The 20,768-nt window shown below is 62.1% G+C and overlaps 1 protein-coding gene across 10 annotated transcripts in view; it reads left to right on the top strand.

Annotated features, from left to right (window-relative positions):
• Positions 1-20,768, top strand: part of OSBPL5 (oxysterol binding protein like 5) — a 64,580-nt gene that overhangs the window by 31,294 nt on the left and 12,518 nt on the right. For 5 of the 10 annotated variants that reach the window (XM_031447882.2, XM_064492011.1, XM_031447886.2 and 2 more), the window contains 12 exons: positions 2,493-2,649; positions 4,654-4,736; positions 10,239-10,319; positions 10,529-10,645; positions 11,423-11,626; positions 12,432-12,516; positions 14,689-14,860; positions 15,177-15,408; positions 17,467-17,651; positions 18,266-18,347; positions 19,828-19,926; positions 20,343-20,439. In XM_031447882.2, coding sequence (XP_031303742.2) covers positions 2,514-2,649; positions 4,654-4,736; positions 10,239-10,319; positions 10,529-10,645; positions 11,423-11,626; positions 12,432-12,516; positions 14,689-14,860; positions 15,177-15,408; positions 17,467-17,651; positions 18,266-18,347; positions 19,828-19,926; positions 20,343-20,439 — 1,573 coding nt within the window. In that variant the 5' untranslated portion in view covers positions 2,493-2,513. Of the gene's footprint in view, positions 1-2,492; positions 2,650-4,498; positions 4,737-10,238; positions 10,320-10,528; positions 10,646-11,422; positions 11,627-12,431; positions 12,517-14,688; positions 14,861-15,176; positions 15,409-17,466; positions 17,652-18,265; positions 18,348-19,827; positions 19,927-20,342; positions 20,440-20,768 lie in introns of those variants that run through there. The other 5 variants (XM_031447881.2, XM_031447878.2, XM_031447880.2 and 2 more) reach the window with 5 other exon arrangements.

The raw sequence follows: 20,768 nt of genomic DNA, 5'->3' as shown, positions 1-20,768 counted from the left end.
TGTCCGAGCGGCTCAGAGGGGGGCTTACAGGGGCCCACGCTCAGGTCTAGGGGTGTCAGGATACAGCGGGGGCACCCACCTGTGCACACCTGCACTGCACCCAGACTGGTGAGTGTCTGTCCGGACTAGCAGTGCAGCCATTTGAAGGTCACCTCTAATGTGTCTGACTGTTGGGCAGAGGAGGGAAGGGGAAGGGAAATCTGCCTGCTCAGCTGACTGTCTAGAGAGATTCACAGAGGAGGGAGGGAGGAGGGGTTGGATGGATGGATGGATGGATGGATGGATGGATGGATGGATGGATAAATGACTGGATGTTTGGATGGCCAGGAGGTTAGGTGGATGGACAGGTAATCAGGTGGGAAGATGGGTGGGTGGATGGATGGATGGAAGGAGGGAGGGAGGGAGGAAAGGAAAGAAGGGAAGATGGTACCGGTGAGCAGAGGATGGAGCTCACAGACTAACGAGTCCTGCTGGTCGCTAGCAGTGCTGGGGGAAGGCATGCAATGGGACCTGAGAAGAAAGGCAGCCAGTGGTCTCCGTGCCCTCCCCACCCTGCCCTGGGGGAGCCAGGAAGACGGCCAGATGGGGGAGCTAAGCTGTGTGGGCAGGGGCCCCTCAACCTGCCCCAAGGCTGCAAGACTCAACCGCTGAGAGGCAGGAGGCCCCGGATGAGGGTGGCCTACCCGTGCCATCCCTCACTCTCTCCGGGGACCCCCAGGGCAGGACCGCGTCCGACTCACCTTGGCTGCCAGCTGGGTGCTCGGAAGACCTCAGTGGATGAGTGAGAGGCCTGGGACACACCTGGACAGGCAGGGAGAGTCCCCTGGGTCTCGGAGAGGCAGGGGCTGGGCTCCCAGACACCCGGCCTCTGCTCCCTGGCAGCGGCTTTGTTAGAAGCCAAGCTGAGCTGGTGAGAGGCGGTGCTCCGGAGCCTGGTTTGAGAATCAGTCTGACTTATATCGAGCACCAGCATTGCCCTTTACCAGCTGTGTGACCTGGGCCCCAAATCCCAACCTCTCTGAAACCAGTTGCCCCAACTGGAAAGTGGCGAAGGCAGCCCGCTTAGCCGGGTGACAGGGTCATGACTAGGAAGGCGGGGCTGGAGGCTTGGAGCCCCCTCACTGTGACCCCTGGGCAGGGAGCCCAGAGGAGGCTCTGGGGCTCTCTGGTGGCCCCAGCCACCGACACCCTGGGCCACCCTGCCCCCTCCTGAAGCCCCGCCTGGGCCCACTCGCCCACCTGTCACAGAAGGAAAGGCTCTGTGTCTGCTGCCCCCCCCCCCCCCGCCAGGAAGGCTGAGGGCCAGGGGAGAAAGTGGGGCCTTTGTCCTGGGCTTGGCGGGCAGCCATCGGCCCACCCAGGGCGGCGACAGGCAGTAGCCCTGGGCCTGGAGAAGCAGTCGGCCTTTATGGAACACGTCCTTGGGGGGTGGACAGAGCCCAGGGCTCGGAGCTGGAGCCCCTGCCCTGCCAACACCTACCAGGCCACCACCACGGAGCTAGGCCTTCAGCTCCTGAAGCCCCGATTTTCTCGTCTGTAAAACGGGCTGACGTCGGTGGCACGGTACTGTCAACTGCCGGCCCAGCCCTGCTCAGGGCAGGGCGGTGAGGGGGCGGGAGAGAGAGGAGCCTGCCTTCCCTCCGCCGGGCAGACCTGGGCACTGGCAGGGCCTGGGCGGGCTCGCAGGCGGCCAGGAGGACTGACTGCCCTCTGGGCCCCGGGCGCTGGTTTGGGCAGTTGGGGCAGTGCTGTCAAGCTGGAAGGGTGCTTACTCAGGGAGGTGACGTCGGGCTGCACGTGAACTCGGGCGCACCTTGCCTTCCACATTCAGGCGCCTGGGTGCAGGTATCAGAAACCCAGCTGTGGAGCTGGAGCCCAGGAGGGAGTAGATGGAAGGAGGGTGGCGGGAGGGGAGGGTCTGGCGGCGTCCTTAGGCGGGTGGACAGGCCAGGTTCAGGGACAGCCACGGTCCCTTGCCGGCTGCCCCCTGGCACTCTGGGCCCCTATCTCGCCTGCCTGGGTCCCCTCCCTCTGGGCAGCTCCTGGCCCCTCCCCTCTGTGCACCAGCTCCATCACCAGGGAGGGGAAGTCTGGTGGCCCGGCACAGGTCACTGGCCCACTCAGTGTGGCCAGGGTCCTACGGAGCCAATTCAGCCCTGGACCTGGGGGTGGGGGTCTGCTGCGCCAGGTCCGGGTTTGGCTTCTGACACGGGCCCTGGAAAGCCTGAGGTTGGCCATGCAGCCTTCTCTGGGCTGACCACCCACTGCTGGCCTGCAGGCCGCTGGGGCCCTCCTCATCCGGCTTCTGAGATGTCCCCCGAGTCGGAACCTGACTGTAAGACCGGGTGGCCCCTGCCACTCGGTCCTGGCTTTCCAAAGTGTCTCTGGTCCCCTTGCCGGGGTGGGTGGAGGACGCCCCTGGCACCCAGGCCCCTGGGCTGCCACGGTCTCAATGTGAGGCGTGACCACCTGCTCTCCCTCCTTCCTTCCAGAAGCCCCCCGGCGCCCACGCCATGAAGGAGGAGGCCTTTCTGCGTCGCCGCTTCTCACTGTGTCCACCCTCCTCCACCCCGCAGAAGGCCGACCCCCGGAAACTCGGCCGGAACCTGCTCTTGGGCGGGGAGAATGAGCTCTGCCCTCTGGGTCCAGGTCAGCGCCCGCCCGGGGACCCGGGTCTCCTGGTGCGTGGGCTGCGGGCGGGGCTGGGGCAGCTCCTGAGCCTGCGTCCTCCCCGACTTCGCAGCCCGGCTGTGTGGCCTCGGGCAGGTCCCTTCCTCTCTCTGGGCTGTCCCTGTCAGAGTGAGGGGCAGGTGGCGGCCTTGCTTCGCTCACACCCCCAGCCACCCGTGCCGGGAGCTGCGTGGGGTTCATGACAGGAGCTTGCGGGGCAGGGAGAGCCGTGACGGCGGAGGCTCCCCGTCCAGGCCTGGGGGCAGCTCGTCGTCCCCGGAGAGGCGCTGAGATGCGGGGGCCCCAAACACAGGCTCCAGGGACGGGCAGCCTGATGGCAGCCCCTGGGCCTCCGGGCTGGGGGACCCCGGCCGGCTGCAGGGCCTCTCTGGGCTCGCTTTTCTCGTCTGTGAATGGGGATACTGTTAGGACCCATGCCGGCTGCGGAGGAGACCTGGGCTCCGGGGGGTACAGCTCGGCCCAGGCTGCCCTGGCTCTCACGCGCTGGGCAGGTAAGCGCTGAGCACGCGGGGTCCCCTGTGCCTGCTGATGCCTTCACGCTCTAGCGCCGCTTCCCGGCCTTCCTCGCCCCTCCGGGCCCCCATCACCCAGCTGTCCACGCCCGCCCAGCCAGTCTGAGCTGAGCTCTCTCTGCCATGCCTGTGACCTCTGTCCCCAGAGAGCCTGGCCCTTCCTCTGATGCCCCTGTGGGAGTGGGAGGTGGGGCCCTGGGAGGCCTCCCGCTTCCCGCCTCCGGTGCCCAGCTTTGGGGGTGAAGAGGGGACACAAGCCCTTCCTGGCCACAGTGTCCATCGTGGCCCTGGATGAGACCGGGCGAGCTGTCAGACAGGACCTGAGGGGCTTCCAGGACCACCTACCCAAAGACTCATCAAGCTCATGGGGCCGCTGGGGCTGCCTGGTCCAAGGCACACTGCGGGTGGGGCGCCCAGGAAATAAACCTGACCCTCATTCCCTGCCGCCACGCACGGGCCCCCGCAGGAGCGGGGGAAGGGGAAAAGGACAGGTCAGTCTCAGAGGGACTCGGTCCCCAGGGCGCTGGCCCAGGCAGTGTAGGACCAGGTGGCAGGTCCCGTGGGCAGGGCCAGGAGGTGGACGAGGATGGGTGGCCAGAGAGGAGCCAGCGCCCAGCCTCCGACTGCCGGGACCCGGCACCCCTGCTCGCTCAAGTGCTCTGTGGGCACCTCTCCTCGCCTCCCCACCAGGGTGGTCCTCCCCCGCTGTTACCACCTCCGCTTCCGCGCTTCTGCGCAGGGACCTGGCAATAAACCAGCAGCTGCAGGAAGCAGGCGTGGCCGTCAGGCAGCCTCAGGCCTCCTCTGAGACCATGTCCTCTTCCTCCTGCCCATGAACCCGAGCTTTGGAAACCCGCTTCAAAACAAACGGAGTCAGGGAAGGGGCAGCTGCTCCCCCAGGACTGGATCCAGACACCTCACCCCTCTCTCCTGGGTCGACCAAACCGGAGAGGGAGATGGACACCTGCCAGGGAGCGGTGCAGGGACAGGGTCCAGCCACCTCCCTCCAAGAGTCTAGCACTGGGGGCAATGGAATTCCAGCCAGCAGATGCAGGGCGAGGGAGGAGGCTGGGCATGGCGCAGCCCCCCGAACCTGCCGTGTGCCTTCCAGCCTGGAAGTCCCGTTCTTCACCTGAAAACTGGGGACCTGCCTTACAGAGCCCCAAAGAGCATGCCACACCCAAGCCCAGGAAACCTAGGCTCCCCCTGCATGTCGTGGAGGCGGGACCGGAGTCCCAGGCCCCTCCCAGTGGGGACGCGCCCTCCCAGCGGGGATGGTGACACGGGCTGGTGTTGATGCGCTCTGAGGCAGTGTCACAGTCACGCCTGGCTGGCTTCCTGTCCCGCCCAGGCCTCCCATGCCATCGCCTGGCCTGCCACACACGGGCAGCCGGCGGAGGAGCCGCCCAGCCGCCATGCCCCAGTGCTCACGCCAGCCATCCTCTTGCAGGGAAGGACATGGAGTCCAACGGCCCGTCGCCGCCAAAGGATGAAGGGCCTCCGACCCCAGGCTCAGCCACGAAAGTGCCACCGGTAAGAGCCTGGCCGTGGAGGAACCTGCGGCGAGGAGGCTGCTTGGGGGACGACAGGAAGTGACTCGAGGGAGGGACAGCGGGGGCACTGGCGAGCCCGCTGTTCCTAGCCCCTCGGCTCTGGATCTGGGGGGCGGGGTGCTGCTGGAATGGGGGACGGGGTCACAGAGCTTGTCAGCTATTTCATCAAAGCCACCTTCTTGGAGTGACACAGGGTGGGGAGGCAGGGGACTGGGAAGTCAGTGGGACAGCAGACAGGAGGTCCTGGGGCCCTTCTGTCAGAGGGAAACCCACCGAGGTGTGACTCTCCCTCCCTCTGCTCTTGCCTGTGCTGTTCCCTCTGCCAGGTGCACCAGGGTCACCCAGGGTGATGCCACGTTCTGGAAAAGTGGGTGTGGTGCACGCAGGCATACACACACACACACACGCATACCCCGCATGCTCCCCAGGCCAGCCCCTCATGGGGGGCAGCACACCCTGTGTGACCCAGAGTGACAACGGCCTTACTCATCTGGGACCCCATGTCCTCATTTATCAAACAAGGGGTCACTGGTAGTCCTCATGGTCTTCCTCGTGTCCACCTCCAGTGGAAAAAGCCAGATCTTTTCTGGGTCCCCCCTATCCTGCCGGCTGCTGGGAGAGTGATCCGAGTGCCTGCATGTGTGTGTGTGTGTGTGTGTGTGTGTGTGTGTGTGTGTGGAATTTTTTAATTAAAAAAATTCAATGACGGTAAAATACACCTAACACAAAATTTACCATCCTAACCATTTAAGTATACGGTGTAGTGGTTTAAAGCACGTTCACATTACTGTGTGGCCATCACATCACCCACCTCCAGAACTTCCCATCTTCCCAAACTGACACCCTGTCTCCATTAAGCACTTGCTCCCCAGCCCCTGGCCCCACCATCTACTTTCTGTCTCTGTGAATTTGATGACTCTGGGGACCTTATATGAGTGGAATCACATAGTATTTACCCTTTTGTGTCTGACCTATTTCACTGAGTATAATGTCCTTAAGATTCGTCCAGGTGTCACTGTGACATTAGCTGTCTGTGTCAGAATTCTCTTCCTTTTGAAGGCTAAATAATATTCCACTATACCACTGTGTGATTGGACCACATTTTGTTTATCCAATCATCTGTCAATGGACCCATTTATTTTTTTGATACAAGTTTATTTCATAAAAATGTTAAAAACATGGTCATTCCTTCTACAACCCAGTAAGACATTCCAAACCCAATCAACACATCAACGGTTGTCAGAAACACTTGGTTAAGATTTCAGATTTCAGATTTCATTCAGTCAGAAAAGATGTTGAGCAGACGCTGGGGACGGAGTCATGGAGAAAACAGCCCCTCTGTCCTGGAGCCTTCCTTCTGGGGGGGAGACGGGCACCGCACAAGACGAGGTCTGGAACATGTCAAAGTCTGTGGGAGGACAGCTCTGCACACCCCCTGGAGTCTTATGAGCCACTTGGGGCTGCTTTAAAGGCCACAGCCTGGGGAAAGGTACAGACTCTAATATGTAGAAATATATTGACAGATAATATATATCCAACATATTTATTATTAATATATTAAATATGTTATATGGATCTAATATAGTATATGAAATTAAAATAACATTTAACATAGTAATATTAGATGTCCTATAATACATAACATCATAAATTACATAGTATAATATATATCATGTAATATACAGTATGTGACAGTTATGTAATATAGAAACAGTTCTTTATACACACACACACGTGTGTATGTTATATAGGTTTTTAGTGAGATAAAATTCAAATAACATAAACTTAACCATTTTAAGTGAACCATTCATTGACATTTAGTGCATTCACAATATTGTGAATTGTTGGGGAGGGCGTAGCTCAGTGGCAGAGCACGTGCTTAGCGCACATGAGGTCCTGGTCTTACAATCCTCAGTCCCTCCATTAAATAAATAAGTGAACCTAATTACCCCTCCCAAAAAACCCAAACCCAAACCAAAAAACCCAAAAAGTGCAAGGGAAAAAAAAACCAATATTGTGAATTAATACCTGATGTTAATATATTAAACATGTTATTTAAATCTAATATATAGTGTATATAGTATATCTAACATATAGTATATTTAGTATATAATATATAATGTATTAGCTTAAAATAGCATGTTTAATTTATTAGCATCAGATATTCTATGATACATAACATAGTGTATTATGTAGTGTAATGTATAATATAACGTAAAATTTGATCATATGTAAGGTATGTAATATATAAACAGTTCTTTATACATATACATGTATATATTATATAGTTTTTAGTGAGATAAAATTCAAATAACATAAACGTAACCATTTTGAGGGAACAGCCCATGGACATTCAGTGCTTTCACATATTGTGCAACCACCACCTCTGTCTAGTTCCAAAACATCTGCACTCTCCCAAACTGAAACCCCATTAGCAGTCCCTGCCCCTCCAAGCCCCTGCAGCCACCACTCCACTTCCCATCCGCACAGACTTGCCTGCTCCAGATATTTCACATAAGCAGAGTCATTCGATGTGTGGGCTTTTGTGATGGGCTTCTTTCACTGACCATCATGTTTTGAGACACCCACATTGTGGCCGGTGTCAGTGCCTCACTCCTTTTTCAGTGCTGAGCAATAGTCCTCTGTATGGATGTACCATTCTTCCGTCAGATGTCATCAAACTGGCACCAAATGTCAGTCAGTGGACACTTGGGCTGTTTCCACGCTCCTGCTTTTGGGAGCAGAGCTGCTGTGAACGTGCACGTACGACTGTCTGTTTAAGTCTGTTTCCAATTCTCTGTGTTTCTACCTAAGCTGGGCCATGTGGTAATTCTGTGGTAAGATGAAATTCTAAAAAAAAATCTATATTTAACTCTTTGAGGAAGTGCCAAACTGGTTTCCACAGTGGCTGCCCCGTGTCACAGTCCCGCCAGCAGTGAGGAGGGTCCCCGAGCCTCACATCCTCACCAGCCCTCGTCTGTCCTGTTCTTTGAAACTCACTGCTGTAACTGTCCCAGTGGGCGTGAAGCGTTGTCTCCCTGTGGTCTGACTCGCGTTTCCCGGACGCCCGGTGCTGGTGCGCACCTGTCAGCCTTCTTGCTGACCGTCTGTCTGCGTGTCTGTGAACCGGGTGGTCTTCCTGCCGTTGCGCGGTATGAGCCCTCTCTGTATTCTGGACACCCAGTCCTCATCAGAACCACGAATGCGAAAGCTTTCTCCCGTCCTGTAGGTCATTCTAAGTCACTTTTTAAAAAGTAGCTGTCTTGGCCACACATTTCTGGTCAGACTTCCTCATTCGTGGTGCCGAGCAGCGTTTCTCCTGGGGGTGCTTCGTTACTGCCCCGCCGTGCCTTGGCGTGAAGTTGCGGGGGTGGGTCCCCCCCATGGCCCTGGGATGGAGGAGGCAGGGGCTGCAGTGACCGTCCAGCGGCCTCGTGGGACCCAGGAGTAGAGGGCTGCAGGGTGCAGATGCCCCATCCCATCCATCCCTCCCCCAGGCCCACTGTCCCAGATGTCCCCTCCCTCTTCGTCTGTTGCCCAAAACAAGAACAGCTCCCTTCAGCCACATCCGGTAGGAAGCTGGGCGGCGGGAACCTGGCAGAAGGTTCGTTCATTCATTCGTTCATTCATTCGTCATCCAAGATGCTCACTGAGGTGCTGGGGTGTAGCCATCCCCCAGGGGAGCTCTGGGCAGTAAGCGGAAGTGTGTGTGTGGCTGTAATTGCAGGAGATGCCAGGCGGGCCAGGGGTGGGTGGTGTCATCAGGGCCTGATGCCAGCAGGGTGGTCAGAGCCGTCCTTCCCTGGGAAACAGCTCCACGGGGCCTGAGGAAGGGGCAGGGGTTGCTCAGCACAGGGGAGAGCATTCAGGCCGGGGGAACAGCATACGCTAAGGCACAAGAATCCCGGCTGTCCAGGAGAGCCACCAGGAGCGTCAGCCCGGCCCCCAGAGGCCTGCCGCCTGGCCAGGGGCACTCAGACCCGGTCCTCCTCACTCCCGCCTCAGCTCAAAGGCTGCCTTTAGAGCAGAGTCTCCCAGGCGCCCCGTCCCTTGTCTCTGTCCTCCTAGGATCTGTAACGTCCTTACTTGTCTGTGGGGTGAGACCACTCAGGTTCAGCCCCAGCTGGGCCCTCATGAGCTGTGTGACCTTGGGCAGGTTCTGAGCCTCTCTGGGCCACAGCCCCCTCACTGGCAGGGTGTGGGCAGTAAGAGTGACCAGAGCTGTGGTGCTTCACACACACGAACGCTCTCCCCCCGCCCCACTCTTCCACCCCTGTCACCTGTGGACGGCCTGCCTCTCCATTCTAAGCCACGCCAGGCGCATGGTGCCATGGGGACAGCTGGTCCACTGCCAGCTCAGGTCCCAGCCCTGCCCCTGGCTCTGCAGCCGCGGGAATCGCTTCACCTCCTGTGCCTCCGTCTCCTCGTCAGTCAAATGGGGATGACACTTAGGCCCCCCTCGTGGGTGGTCATGAGACTAGGCGAGGCCCCCGGGCCTCCCTCCCGCCCCTGGAGGCTGGGGGTGGAGGCGAGATCACCAGGGCCACTCGGCCCAGAGGACAGAGCGGGGCGGGCCAGCCTCAGCAAAGGACCAGAGAGCGAGTGTTTCAGGCTTGGCGGCCACAAGCGCTCTGTGGCAAGAACTCGACGCCGCTGTCGGAGCGAAGCAGCCACAGACAACACACACACGATCGGGCATGGCTGTGTGCCTGGAAAGCCGCGCTGGAGGATGCTGAAATCGGAACTTCATGGGGTTTTCACGTCTCATGTTGATTTTTTTCCCCCAACCCCTTAAAAACGTAAAACCCACTCTGAGCTTGCAGGCCCTGCAGAAGCGGGCGGGGGCCGGATTCAGGGCGAAGTGTGCAGCCCCTCGGCCCACAGTCTTTAGTCCCTGCTCTTTCTGCCCTGCCCCCGCCTCAGTTTCTCTGTCTGTAAAAGGATCAAGGCCCCGTCCACTCCCAGATCACTGGACTGCGCCTCTCAGCCCCATGGCTGCCCGCTGGGCCTGGCCGGCTGTGCCTTCTCCTGGCTCCGGCCCTACCTCCTCCCCGCAGCCCTAAGCAGCCTCCAGAGAGGGCCTGGGCATTGGTCCCCAAGCAGCTGCTGTCAGGGCACCAGGGAGGGGAGTCCCCAGTGCACATGTGGGCCCTCCCTGCCCAGAGGCTGCGGCCAGGGCAGTGGCTGAGATGGACACCCCTGGGTACCCGGGGAGGGTCATTGCCTATGCCCACTGTAGGCACCCAGGGAAAGGGCCCCGGGGTGGCCCACCCTAAGCTCTTGTTCATGGGCTCACCTTGGCCAGCCTGTTTCCTCCGTCTCCCCCTTGCACCCCAAGAAGTGCTGGTGACCTAGATGAAGGCCGTGGGGCAAGGAGGGGCCAGGCGCGTTTCTCCGACCGCCTGCCCCCTGCACCCCTAGCCCTGCGCAGCCTGGCCGCACGCCGGCATCCTTCTCTCCCTAACCCGAGTCTCTCCTGCAGGCAGAGTGTAGGCTGTGCAGTGGGTCCGACAGGGAGTGTGTGTCCCCAACAGCCAAGGGCACCAAGAAAGAAACTCTCAAGGTGAGCGGGGACTCGGGAAGGGGGCACGGGTGTGTCATCCGATGGATGAAAGGGCACGTGGGCCAGTGAGGCCATCCCCCCCCCACAGCCTGCCAAAGGCCACTCCAAGCCCCCTCCTCCCCTCCTCTCCCTGCGCCGGGCCTACCCCTCCCCCCCGGCTGGATGGTGGGGGCCCTGGGGGAGGGCCTTCTCCCTCCACCCACCTGCAGGCACCCTGGGCTCAGGCGCAGAAGGAGAGCTACCGGCAGGAGAAGAAGCGTGCCACCAGGCAGCTGCTCAGCGCCCTGACGGACCCCGGCGTGGTCATCATGGCCGACAGCCTGAAGGTAAGCCCGACGGCCCGCAGGCGTCCCGGCACTGCCACCGTCAGGACGCCACCCCGAGGGACAGCACAAAGTCACCAGCTACTCGGGAGACCTAGGTATGGTGGCTGCTGCAGATCTGTGTCACTGTCCAGGGCAGCCATGCAAATGGCCACTGGTGGCTTAAAACAACAGGAAACGAAGCCCAGTTCCGGAGGCCGAGGTCCAAGGTCGAGCTCCTTCCCGAGGCTCCCTGCTGCCTCCCCAGCTTCTGGGCCCCAGGCGTTGCTGGGCTCACAGCCTCATCCCTCCAGCCTCTGCCTCTGTGGCCACCTGGCCTCCCACGTCCCTCTGTGTCCTGTTCTCTTCCTGTAAGGACACAATCATTGGATCAGGGCCCGCCCTGCTTCAGTGCGGTCTCATCTTCACTTGGTCACAACAGCAGAGACCCTATGCTGGCGGGGGTCCCAGGGTGCCCGTGGAGCCCTGTGCTGGGGACAGAGAGGAAGGTGAAACTCGACCTTCAGGGGGAAGCACCGGAGCTGGGGTCGGAGGCCTGTGTTCAGACCTCACCGAGGCAGTGGGTACTCCCTCGGCCCCCACGCCTCAGTTTCCCCTCCGTGCAGTGGGGTAAAGCTGCCGAATCCCGGGGCTGCCCGGAGGGGCAGAAGAGACAGGCGGACCAGGGAGCCTGATGGTCTGCAGAGCCCTGGGCCCGTGTGGGCCCCTTCTTCCTGCCCCTGAGCCATCCAGATGCCCCCAGTCCCGGGCGGGCGATCACTGCAGCGCCCCTCCCCGCAGATCCGCGGGACCCTGAAGAGCTGGACCAAACTGTGGTGCGTGCTGAAGCCGGGGGTGCTGCTCATCTACAAGACGCCCAAGGTGGGCCAGTGGGTGGGCACCGTCCTGCTGCACTGCTGTGAGCTCATCGAGAGGCCCTCCAAGAAGGACGGCTTCTGCTTCAAGCTCTTCCACCCGCTGGACCAGTCCGTCTGGGCCGTGAAGGTGCCGCAGCGCCAGCCCCGGGGCAGAGGGCCAGGCCAGGGGAGAGCCCCAGGGAGGCCTGTGGGAGGAGGGCACAGGGGGGCCGTCAGAAGGCTTGTCCAGGGGTCCTGGCAGCAGGGGGTCCGGAAGTGGGCCAACTGTTTCAAATGGACCCATCACCATCCAGCTGTGGGGGCCCTGGCTCAGGTCTCTCAGTAGCCAGGGGATCGATGTGGTCACTGGCCTGCCATGCGGAACACACAGAGCCAGGGGATGCTCAGGGCCTGGTGACACCACAGGGTCAAGATCACACCTCGAGCCCCATCCAGAGGCTGGGGAACAGGGCCATGTGGGCGGCAGCTGGTCTTGGCCCAGACCTCACCCCTCATAACCCGGGGGCTGCCCAACCGGGGACTGAAGGGGTCAGGTTGCCAGGGGAAATGCAGAATGCCCAGTTAAATTTGGGTTTCAGAGAAAAATCAAAAGGTTTTTAAATATAAGTATGTCCCATATATGTGTGTAATTTATATATATATATATATATATATATATGTAACTTCTCTGAGATTTAAATTTAACTGGGCGTCCTGGATTTGCATTTGCTGATTCTGGCCACCCTAGTGGAGGGCTCAGAGCTGGAAAGCTGAGGGTGGGGCCACCAACTCAGAAGGGGGACAGAGAGCTGCCTGCTGTGTCTGGGTGGCCCGCCCCCCCACACCGGGGGCTCTGAGGCCCTGGGAGCGTCCATGCGTGTCTGAGTGTGGGTCCGCCTGACCTCACAACCTTGTTTCCACCCGGGTGACGCCGGGCCTCTCTGTCTCTCCAGGGCCCCAAAGGGGAGAGCGTGGGCTCCATCACGCAGCCCCTCCCCAGCAGCTACCTGATCTTCAGGGCCGCCTCTGAGTCCGATGGTGAGTCTCCCCGACGACCGCACCTGGAGCGAGGGGCCCCTGCGGGGTTGTAGGCCAGGTGCGTGGGGCCCCGCCCTTCTGCCGCCATCCAAGAAGGAGGCAGCCTGATGTCAGGGGACAAGCCCACTTGTCACTCCCACCCTCTCCGAGCCTCAGCATCCCCGTGGGCAAAACGTGAATAGGAACGCCTGTCTCCCCAGCGGCTGTGAGAACCCCGTGACCTGATGTAAAGCAAGCCGATAACAGATGCTGGGGGCCAGCCAGCTGCCAGGCACCGTTGAGCCCATGGGTTCCACTGTTGCCGTCGCATTTGAAACACGAGGAAATGGGCTCAGGAGAACTGCCGGGAAGCGCTGGGCCTGGAGAGGAGCCCTCAGGTGCCCCGTCTCCGCACGTGGTTGGGGCGCCCTCTAGCGGCTGCCCCGAGCAAATGCGCCCAGCCCTGAGCTCTCAGGGCGGGCAGCCCCGGGGATCTGGTGAAGGGCTCCAGCCCCTCCACCCGGTGGTCCAGGGCAGGCAGGACCCTGCCCAAGGCAGCCAGGCCAGACTACTGGGCTCCGGCCTCCCGGCTTGGTGTCTGGGGCTGGCGGCCGTCCTGCGGTGCCCTGCCGCCCCCTGGTGGTCAGACACCACATCCCTGCTCCGTGGGGGCTGTCCTGAGTCCAGTGAATGCCACCCTCATTTCCCCAGCCCCCTACTCGGTGCCAGGCCCCTCGTGATCCCTGGGATGTACAGGGCAGCCAGGGCCCTCTTAGACCCTGTGATCTTGTGGGGAAGACGAACAGCGAACTATAAGACAAGGCCACCTGGGCTGAGGCATGAGCTGAGTTCCTGATGGGTTCGGGGGCCATGACCAGGGAGGAAAGGCCCCTGTTGTGGGTATCAGGGTGGGCTTCCTGGAGGAGGAGGAGAAAGCCTTGGAATGGGCTCAAAGGATGCATCAGAGTCAGGATGTCTAGTCCCTTGTGGCAGCCACAAAACCGCACATCAGAGCCCCAGGCCCCTCCCCGCCAGCAGTTGTGGGTGTCCCAGCTCTCACCTGCAGGTGCTGCTCCCATAATTCCCCACCCTCCAACCCGGAACTTTCAGTCCAGGCTGGAGGGCTCAGTATCCCGCCAAGCCTGCAATGAACACCCCCTGCGGGACCCCACGTGTCCCCATGGGAACCAGGAGCCACCATCCCTGCGAACCCCCTCCCCTGTGACCCCCATGCCTTTCCCAGCACCAGGCCCCAGAGGTACGCCACAAAGAGTTAGGGACAGAAACTCACTGTGTCCGGGACTTTCACGCTTTGAAGGCTCAGAAGGAAAGCGGGAGTTCCGGGTCCTTTAATACCAACTAAAGAAGCAAGTTCAAGGTCCTTTAATCCCATGCCCCAACACTCACAGACCCTTGACGCCTTTCTTCAAATGACACTTAGTGGTGCAACACACGTTATAGACACTCTCGTGAGTGGGAGGCCGCTGTTAGTAATCACCCCAGGAGATCAGGGGTCACCTGGGTGGGCACATGTCCCCACGTGTATTAACACCCCCTGGACACACTGTTGGTGCTGGTCTAACCCACTGGCAGCCTCTACAGAGAGGCAGCAGAGGCCTGGGGACAAGAGCTGGGGGGTGGAGGCGGCTGGCTCTGCCCACCCCCACTCTGCCCTGCAGGTCTGCCCCGGCCCCCATCCGCCCTGCCTCCCCGCCCTCCTGGTCCCCCCTCCTCCCAGAGCTGTTGCAACACCAGGAGCTGCCTCTCTGCGGCCTTGGCTGGTCCTCCCACGGGGCCGCTCCTCAGGCTTGTCAGGCCTGTGCCAAGTTCAGCAGCCCCCTCAGTGTGCCACCCACACGCCTGCCCTGGCTCCAGGCCAGCAAAAGCCCTCAGCCCCACGGGCCGGCTCCTGCCCAACCTGTGCCTTGCAGTTTCCATCAGGCCACTGTCCTGACTCCACGTGTAGGGCTTCTGGGTGGAAGTGGCCTGCTTCTTGCTAAGCATGTGACCTTGAGGGGGGTCACTCACCCATTCGGGCCTCGGCCCCCTGTAAGTTACATGCCAGCAGTGTGCTGGGAGTGTGGTGAGCGGGCTCCATGTTGAGGGAGGGCCGGGTGGGGGTAGGCGGGCTCCCCGGCACGTAGTGGGCGCCTCTCTGACGGGGGCTGCTCACTCCATGCCCCCATGCCGCAGGCCGCTGCTGGCTGGACGCCCTGGAGCTGGCTCTGCGCTGCTCCAGTCTCCTGCGACTCAGCGCCTGCAAGCAGGGCCGCGATGGGGAGCCCGGGTCCTCGCCGGACACGTCGCCCTCCTCACTCTGTGGGCTGCCTCCCTCAGCTGCCATCCACGATCAGGACCTGTTCCCGTGAGTCCCCCTGCCTGCTGGGGACTCCTGGGCCCAGGCTCTCGCTGGCACTAACACGCAGGGTCTCCTTGTATGTGTAGGAGGGGGGACAAAAGCCTTAGGGGTCTGGCCACCCAAACCTCAGATGGGGAGGCAGGCCTCCTCCACTCCAGGTGGACGCGGGCGCCTCTGTGTGAACTGGGATTAATACTGTCAAATGCCCATCACCCAGGCTTTTAAACGCAGGGATGTGGTGAGGCACCTGGCAGGAAGGGGTGCCCCGGGTGGAGATGTCCCCAATGCGGGTGCCCAGAGGTGGGGCCTCACCTGTGACCAGGACCCACAGGCACCATCCGCCTTCCAGACTGAACGGGTCCTCCCTGGAGCACCACCTGGAGAATGACGCTCTCTCAGACAAGTCGCAGAGGGAGAACACGGAGGAGTCCGACAACGAGGCCCAGGAGCACGGCCGGAAGGCCGAGAGCGGGAGCGACCAGTCGGAGGCGCCGGCCGGCCCGGTGCGCAGAGGGACCACGTACGTGGAGCAGGTCCACGAGGAGCTGGGGGAGGTGAGAGCCCGCCCCGCCCGGAGCCCCCGGCGTCCCCCTGCACCCCGGCCCGTGTCCCTGAAGCCACGGAGGCCGCGCCTGGCCACCCCGTCGGGGAGAGCTGGCCACGTCGGCAGCGCCCCCGGGGCTGAGGTGGCCGGGGCTCAGGGAGAGCGGGGCGGGGGCGCGGGGCTCAGGTGGAGGGCCTCAGGAAGGCGGCAGGTGGGCTTCAGTCGTGTCCTGCCGGGGTCCAGGTGAGGCTCTCAGAAGGCTGAGGGGCAGAGATGGAAGCCAGGGACCTGCTGGGGAGGAGCTGTCGTCCAGAGAAAGCTGAGGGTGCCCTGGACCCAGGAGGGATGGAGAACGGAGAAGTGGGGTTCAGGACGCACCCGGAGGTGGGCGGCCAGGACCCAGCCAGACTGGGTGTCGCGTGTGAGGGGGCACTCTGGGAGGGGGCGCTGGCAGCTGGCGGTGGGTCAGGGCGGGTTTGGACATCCAGGAGAGACGCTGCTGTGCAGGAAGCTCTGGGGCTCAGGGGCCTTCTGGACATTAGGACGTGGAGTGCACAGCCCGAGGGGTCCCAGGGCCCAGGCAGCCCATCCTCAGAGGCTGAGCACAGACGAGGCTCCACAGAGGACCCCAGGGAGGCCAGGCAGGGAGGGGGGAGGGGAGGTCGCGGGGACAGCGGTGATGAGGGGTTGAGCAAGAGGAGAGAGAGGGCGACCAGTGGGTCAGTAACAGCTGTTTTCAGTGGAGAGGAGGGGGCTAAAGCCAGAGGGAGAGGGTTAAGGGGAGTGCGGGTGGGATGTGGGGGTGCAGGGGGCTCCCAGCTGCAGTTGCCACGGCCACCTCGAAGCTGGCCTGGGAATCAAGGCCAGAGAGCCTCAGCCTCACGGGGGTCAGACATGACCACCGCCTCCAAGGGCTGCCCCTCCCCAGTGCCCAGGCATGCTGTCCAAGCAAGCGCCACTAGGCCTCGGCCACAGCTGTGCACGCACAGAGAGGCAAGGCGCCTGCGTACAGTGGCTCAGCAGGTGGTGACGGATCCTGACGCGAGGCTGGCTGCTGGCACCCAGCTCTGCTGCCTCCGTGGAGGCTCAGGGCAAGGGGGTCCGAGCCCAAGCCAGCCACACCCCAGGCCCGAATCCTTGAAGCCATGTACTGTGGGGATCCACAGGGTGGGGAGAGGGTCTCGGTGTTCGCCCGGGAGCTCTGGCTTCCTAGGGGTCGAGAGTCCCTGATGTACAGCCCTGCCTGGGAGTACCTGCCCTGCCAGCCAGTGGTCCCCAGGCACCTGCGTGACCCTTTCTGAGATCATTCTGCCCACGGAGGGTTTGCTGGTTGGTGTGAGGTCGGAGATGGAGCCCCGCTGCCCACTGTCCCCTGCCTCCCTGCCCCCGTCCCCCTGTCCCCTTGCCCCCCATCCACCTGCCCACTTGCCCCCTTCTCTGCCCAAACAAAGCCCACAGCTCTGGGGCTCAGTCCCTCCCTGGCACACGTTTGGAGCTACAGGGAGGGTTAGACGTCTCAGGAGAGAGAGGAGGGTGTCCAGGGCTGCCCCCTCTATCCCTGTGGCCCTGGGAAAGGGAAGGCCCCCTTCTAAAGGAGGTGCAGTCCCGAAGCACCTCCGTCACCTGGGAAAGATGAAACGGGCTGGGGGCGGGAGGAGGTCTCCCCGTGAATGTGGCACCTGCTACCATAGCACAGAATCGTGCCAAGTCCGCAGACAGGTTTCAGCAGCCAGGGTGAGGGTTTGCACAGACTGAGCAGAGGGCCCAGGTCAGCCAGGCTGGCAGGGAACGGAGGCAGACACATGGGAGCCGGCCTGGGCCAGCAGCTGAGCCTCCGGGCCTGGGGGACACATGCTGGAAAATGCAGGGGTCAGATGGGGCCTGGGTGGGGGGCCCAGGCCTGGAGGTTACAGCCGACGGGGTGGCGGGTGCAGCCGCCCCACCTCCCATCACGCCTCCTCCAACCAGAGCAGCTGCCGCCGTCTGCCCGCCCCTCCCGCCTTCCGTGGGCAGCACAGCTCCCCACCCAGCTCCGGCCGCAGCCTGAGCACAGTCCCTCTGCCCGCAGCTGGGCGCAGCGTCGCAGGTGGAGACGGTGTCGGAGGAGAACAAGAGTCTGATGTGGGTCCTGCTGAAGCAGCTGCGGCCGGGCATGGACCTGTCGCGGGTGGTGCTGCCCACCTTCGTCCTCGAGCCCCGCTCCTTCCTCAACAAGCTCTCCGACTACTACTGCCACGCCGACCTGCTCTCCCGGTGAGCCAGGAGGGGGCGCCCACGCCGCCTGCGCTCGCACGCGGGCACCCAGAGGCCCTGCAGCCTCCCTCTGCCCCTGCCTGCCCCACAGAGGGTTCTGAGGGTCCCCAGGAAACTGTCCCCGCGGGCTCTGCCCCCAAGGGGCCCCATCTCCATGGGAGGAGCTGGTGGAGAGGGAGGGTGGGGGCAGCCCCAGGTCCAATCAGGTCCAGAGCTATCAAAGGTGAGCCCCAGCACCTCTGTGCACCCCAAGTCCTGAGCCCTGGCTTTGGCGCCTTTGAGCTGAACATGGCCAAGGCTGGAAGGTGGGGGCTGCAGGCTCAGGAGCCAGCACAGAGGGAACTGGGTGCCGGAGAGCATCATGGGCGCTGTCGGGGATGCGGGAGCTGCCCGCCAGCCTCTAGCCAGCAGCGCGCTCTCCACCCCAGCATTGGAGCTGCCCTGGCACTTTCTGGCAGAGAACCCATTCCCCAGGGGGCAGCGGGGGGGGGGGGGGCCCGGATGTTCAGCAAGTGGATGGAGGCTGAAATGGAAGGAGGGAGAGGGCTGGGGAAAGGAGGAGGGCATCCCAGGGACCCCGACCCCAAGTGAGGGCGTTCTCCCCTCCATCGCAGGGCTGCTCTGGAGGAGGACGCCTACAGCCGCATCAAGCACGTGCTGAGGTGGTACCTGTCCGGATTCTACAAGAAGCCCAAGGTGAGACGCACGGGCCGGGGAGAGCGGGCCCAGGGCGAGGTGCACCCAGCCCGGTCCCCTGGCGCCTGCCCCTGCCCAGAGTCCCGGGCCGTCGCCTGCCCTGCGTGGCCTTGAAGGATCCTGATTGTCCCCACAGTGGCCCCAGGTCCTCAGAGATGAGGGACAGAGCCCCGACTCTCCACCCAGGGACCGCCTGGCCAAGGCCAGGCCCAAGAGTGGTCCCAATCCCTGAAGGGCCCAAGCTGATCCCCTCTGCACCTCAGAGAAAGAGCTGCCACACAGCAGTGCCAAGAAAGGGGCGTTTGACCCTGAACCTCAGGGAACTCTGGGGACCCGTGGGTTTTCATAATCTGCTTTTTGGTTGCATGGCCCCTTTAAGAACCTGAAACCCAGGCCGGATGAGAGCAGGGCTGCTCTGGCGGTAGTGGGGATGTGGGGGCCTGGGGCCTGCAACTCCACCCCCTCCCCAGACCCCAACGGAGCCCGGGGCTCCACGTCTCCACTGCGCAGGGTGGGAAACTAAGGCTTGAGGAGGGGACAGGAAGGCCCCAGAGCCCCACGGCAGGTTGGCAGTGGACCAAGTCTCCTGACTGCCTGGGGCCTTCAGCGTTTGGAGGCAGACCCGGGCTCAGCAGAGGCAGACTCTTGCCCTCGGCAGGACTGGGTGTGCCCACAGCCTCAGTGGCGCTGGGTGCATGGGCTGCTGGGACATAGGCAAGGCTCCCAGGAGGACTTCTCAGAGGAGGCGGCTCCATGTGGAAGGCTGCCCCGAAGGACAGGACAGTGGCTGCTACAGGGTCAGCTCAGGCATGGGTCTGGGGAGCTTGGGCAGAAGGGAACTGAGGGGCACAGCTCAGGGACACAGCTCAGGACGGTGCAGGTGCGCCTCCAGCGTGTTCTGCACACAGTCATCACTCACAGAGCCCACGGCCTCCAGGGTGAGGCCGGCAGACGCACAAACAGCCACAAGTGATGGAGGTCGGGGGTGGCACGAGGGATGGCCCGGGGTGGGGGTCTGAGCTGGACCACGTAGAGACCCGGAGACGGGCTCTCCAGTTAAGAAGATTCTTCCCCTGATGAACTTGGGCTGTTTGGGGAGCAGAAGGGTGGCCGATTGACAGGGCGCAGGCTGGACGATTTGGGATGTAACTTGAAAGGTCATTGGAAGCCACTGGAGGCTCTGAGTGGCTGAGCACTGGCCTCTCCTGAAGTCCAGGGAGAGTGTGACATGGTCAGGGCCTTAAGTGCCACTCAGAGCCACGTGGACAGGACACCTTGCAGGCCATCCCCCCAGAGCAGAGGTGGGAGCCGTTCCCGGAAGCAGAGGGCAAACCAAGCATCCCCCCCAGAGACCCGCTCCCCACGGGTGCCGGGGCTGGGTGCAGGGGCAGCCCCCTTCACTATCCCTCGGTCCACACCTGTCCGTGGGGTCCCTGGCCTCCCAGTTGCTCACACCAGCCTCTTTGTTCGCTGCCCGCAGGGGATCCGGAAGCCCTACAACCCCATCCTGGGGGAGACCTTCCGCTGCTGCTGGTTCCACCCCCAGACCAACAGCCACACCTTCTACATCGCTGAGCAGGCAAGGACCCCGGCCGCGCCCCGCACCGGGCTGGACGCTGGGCTCTGTGGCGGGCAGGGCCCTGGCAGAGGGCAGAGGGCATCTGACCCCAGTGCACGTGTCTGGGTGGCCCCACCTCCGACCGTCGGAAGTGCTCTGGCCTCACTGATGCTGGAAGGGATTCTCCCAGGAGGTGCAGACACAGCACCGTGGCTGCGACAGCAGAAAGTGTCCCTTAGGGAAGGGGACTATTCACCCCATTTTTCTACGAGCACTCTGGGGTGGTACGGGGATTCCAATCAGCTCCCGGGCCCCAGGACTCAGGCCTGGCTTCCCTGGACATCGGGGATCAGAGCCAGGACTGCCTCCCACCTGCTCCTGGGGCTGGGAGGGATGTGGTGAGGGGGCCGTTCCAGGAGCCGCCTCTCCGCCCGCAGGTGTCCCACCACCCGCCCGTGTCCGCCTTCCATGTCAGCAACAGGAAGGATGGCTTCTGCATCAGCGGCAGCATCACCGCCAAGTCCCGGTTCTACGGTGAGGGGCTCTGGGGCTCTCCCCAGGGTGCCCGGGAAATGGGGGAGGACTGGGCTCCCAGAGTCGGTGCTCACCAAGACCTCCCACGGTGGCCGTGTCCATGTCCCTCCCCCCTCTCCTAGTCAAGGACCACGAGGGGGTAAAGTGCCCAGAACCTGGGGTCAGGCAGAGCCCCCCGAAGCCCGGCCCCCCGGGCCTCCCATCCCTCAGCCGTTTGCAGGGATGCTGTGAGGATAATGAGACAGAATCACACGAGAAGGTACCACCTGAAGCTGGCTGTCCAGTTCTGCACCATGGGCCACACGTGGCTATTTAAATGGATCAAAATG

Source organism: Camelus dromedarius, chromosome 12 (assembly GCF_036321535.1).
Source record: "Camelus dromedarius isolate mCamDro1 chromosome 12, mCamDro1.pat, whole genome shotgun sequence".
Classification (NCBI taxonomy): Eukaryota; Metazoa; Chordata; class Mammalia; order Artiodactyla; family Camelidae; genus Camelus; species Camelus dromedarius.
This window is presented reverse-complemented; position numbering and strand designations above follow the sequence as displayed.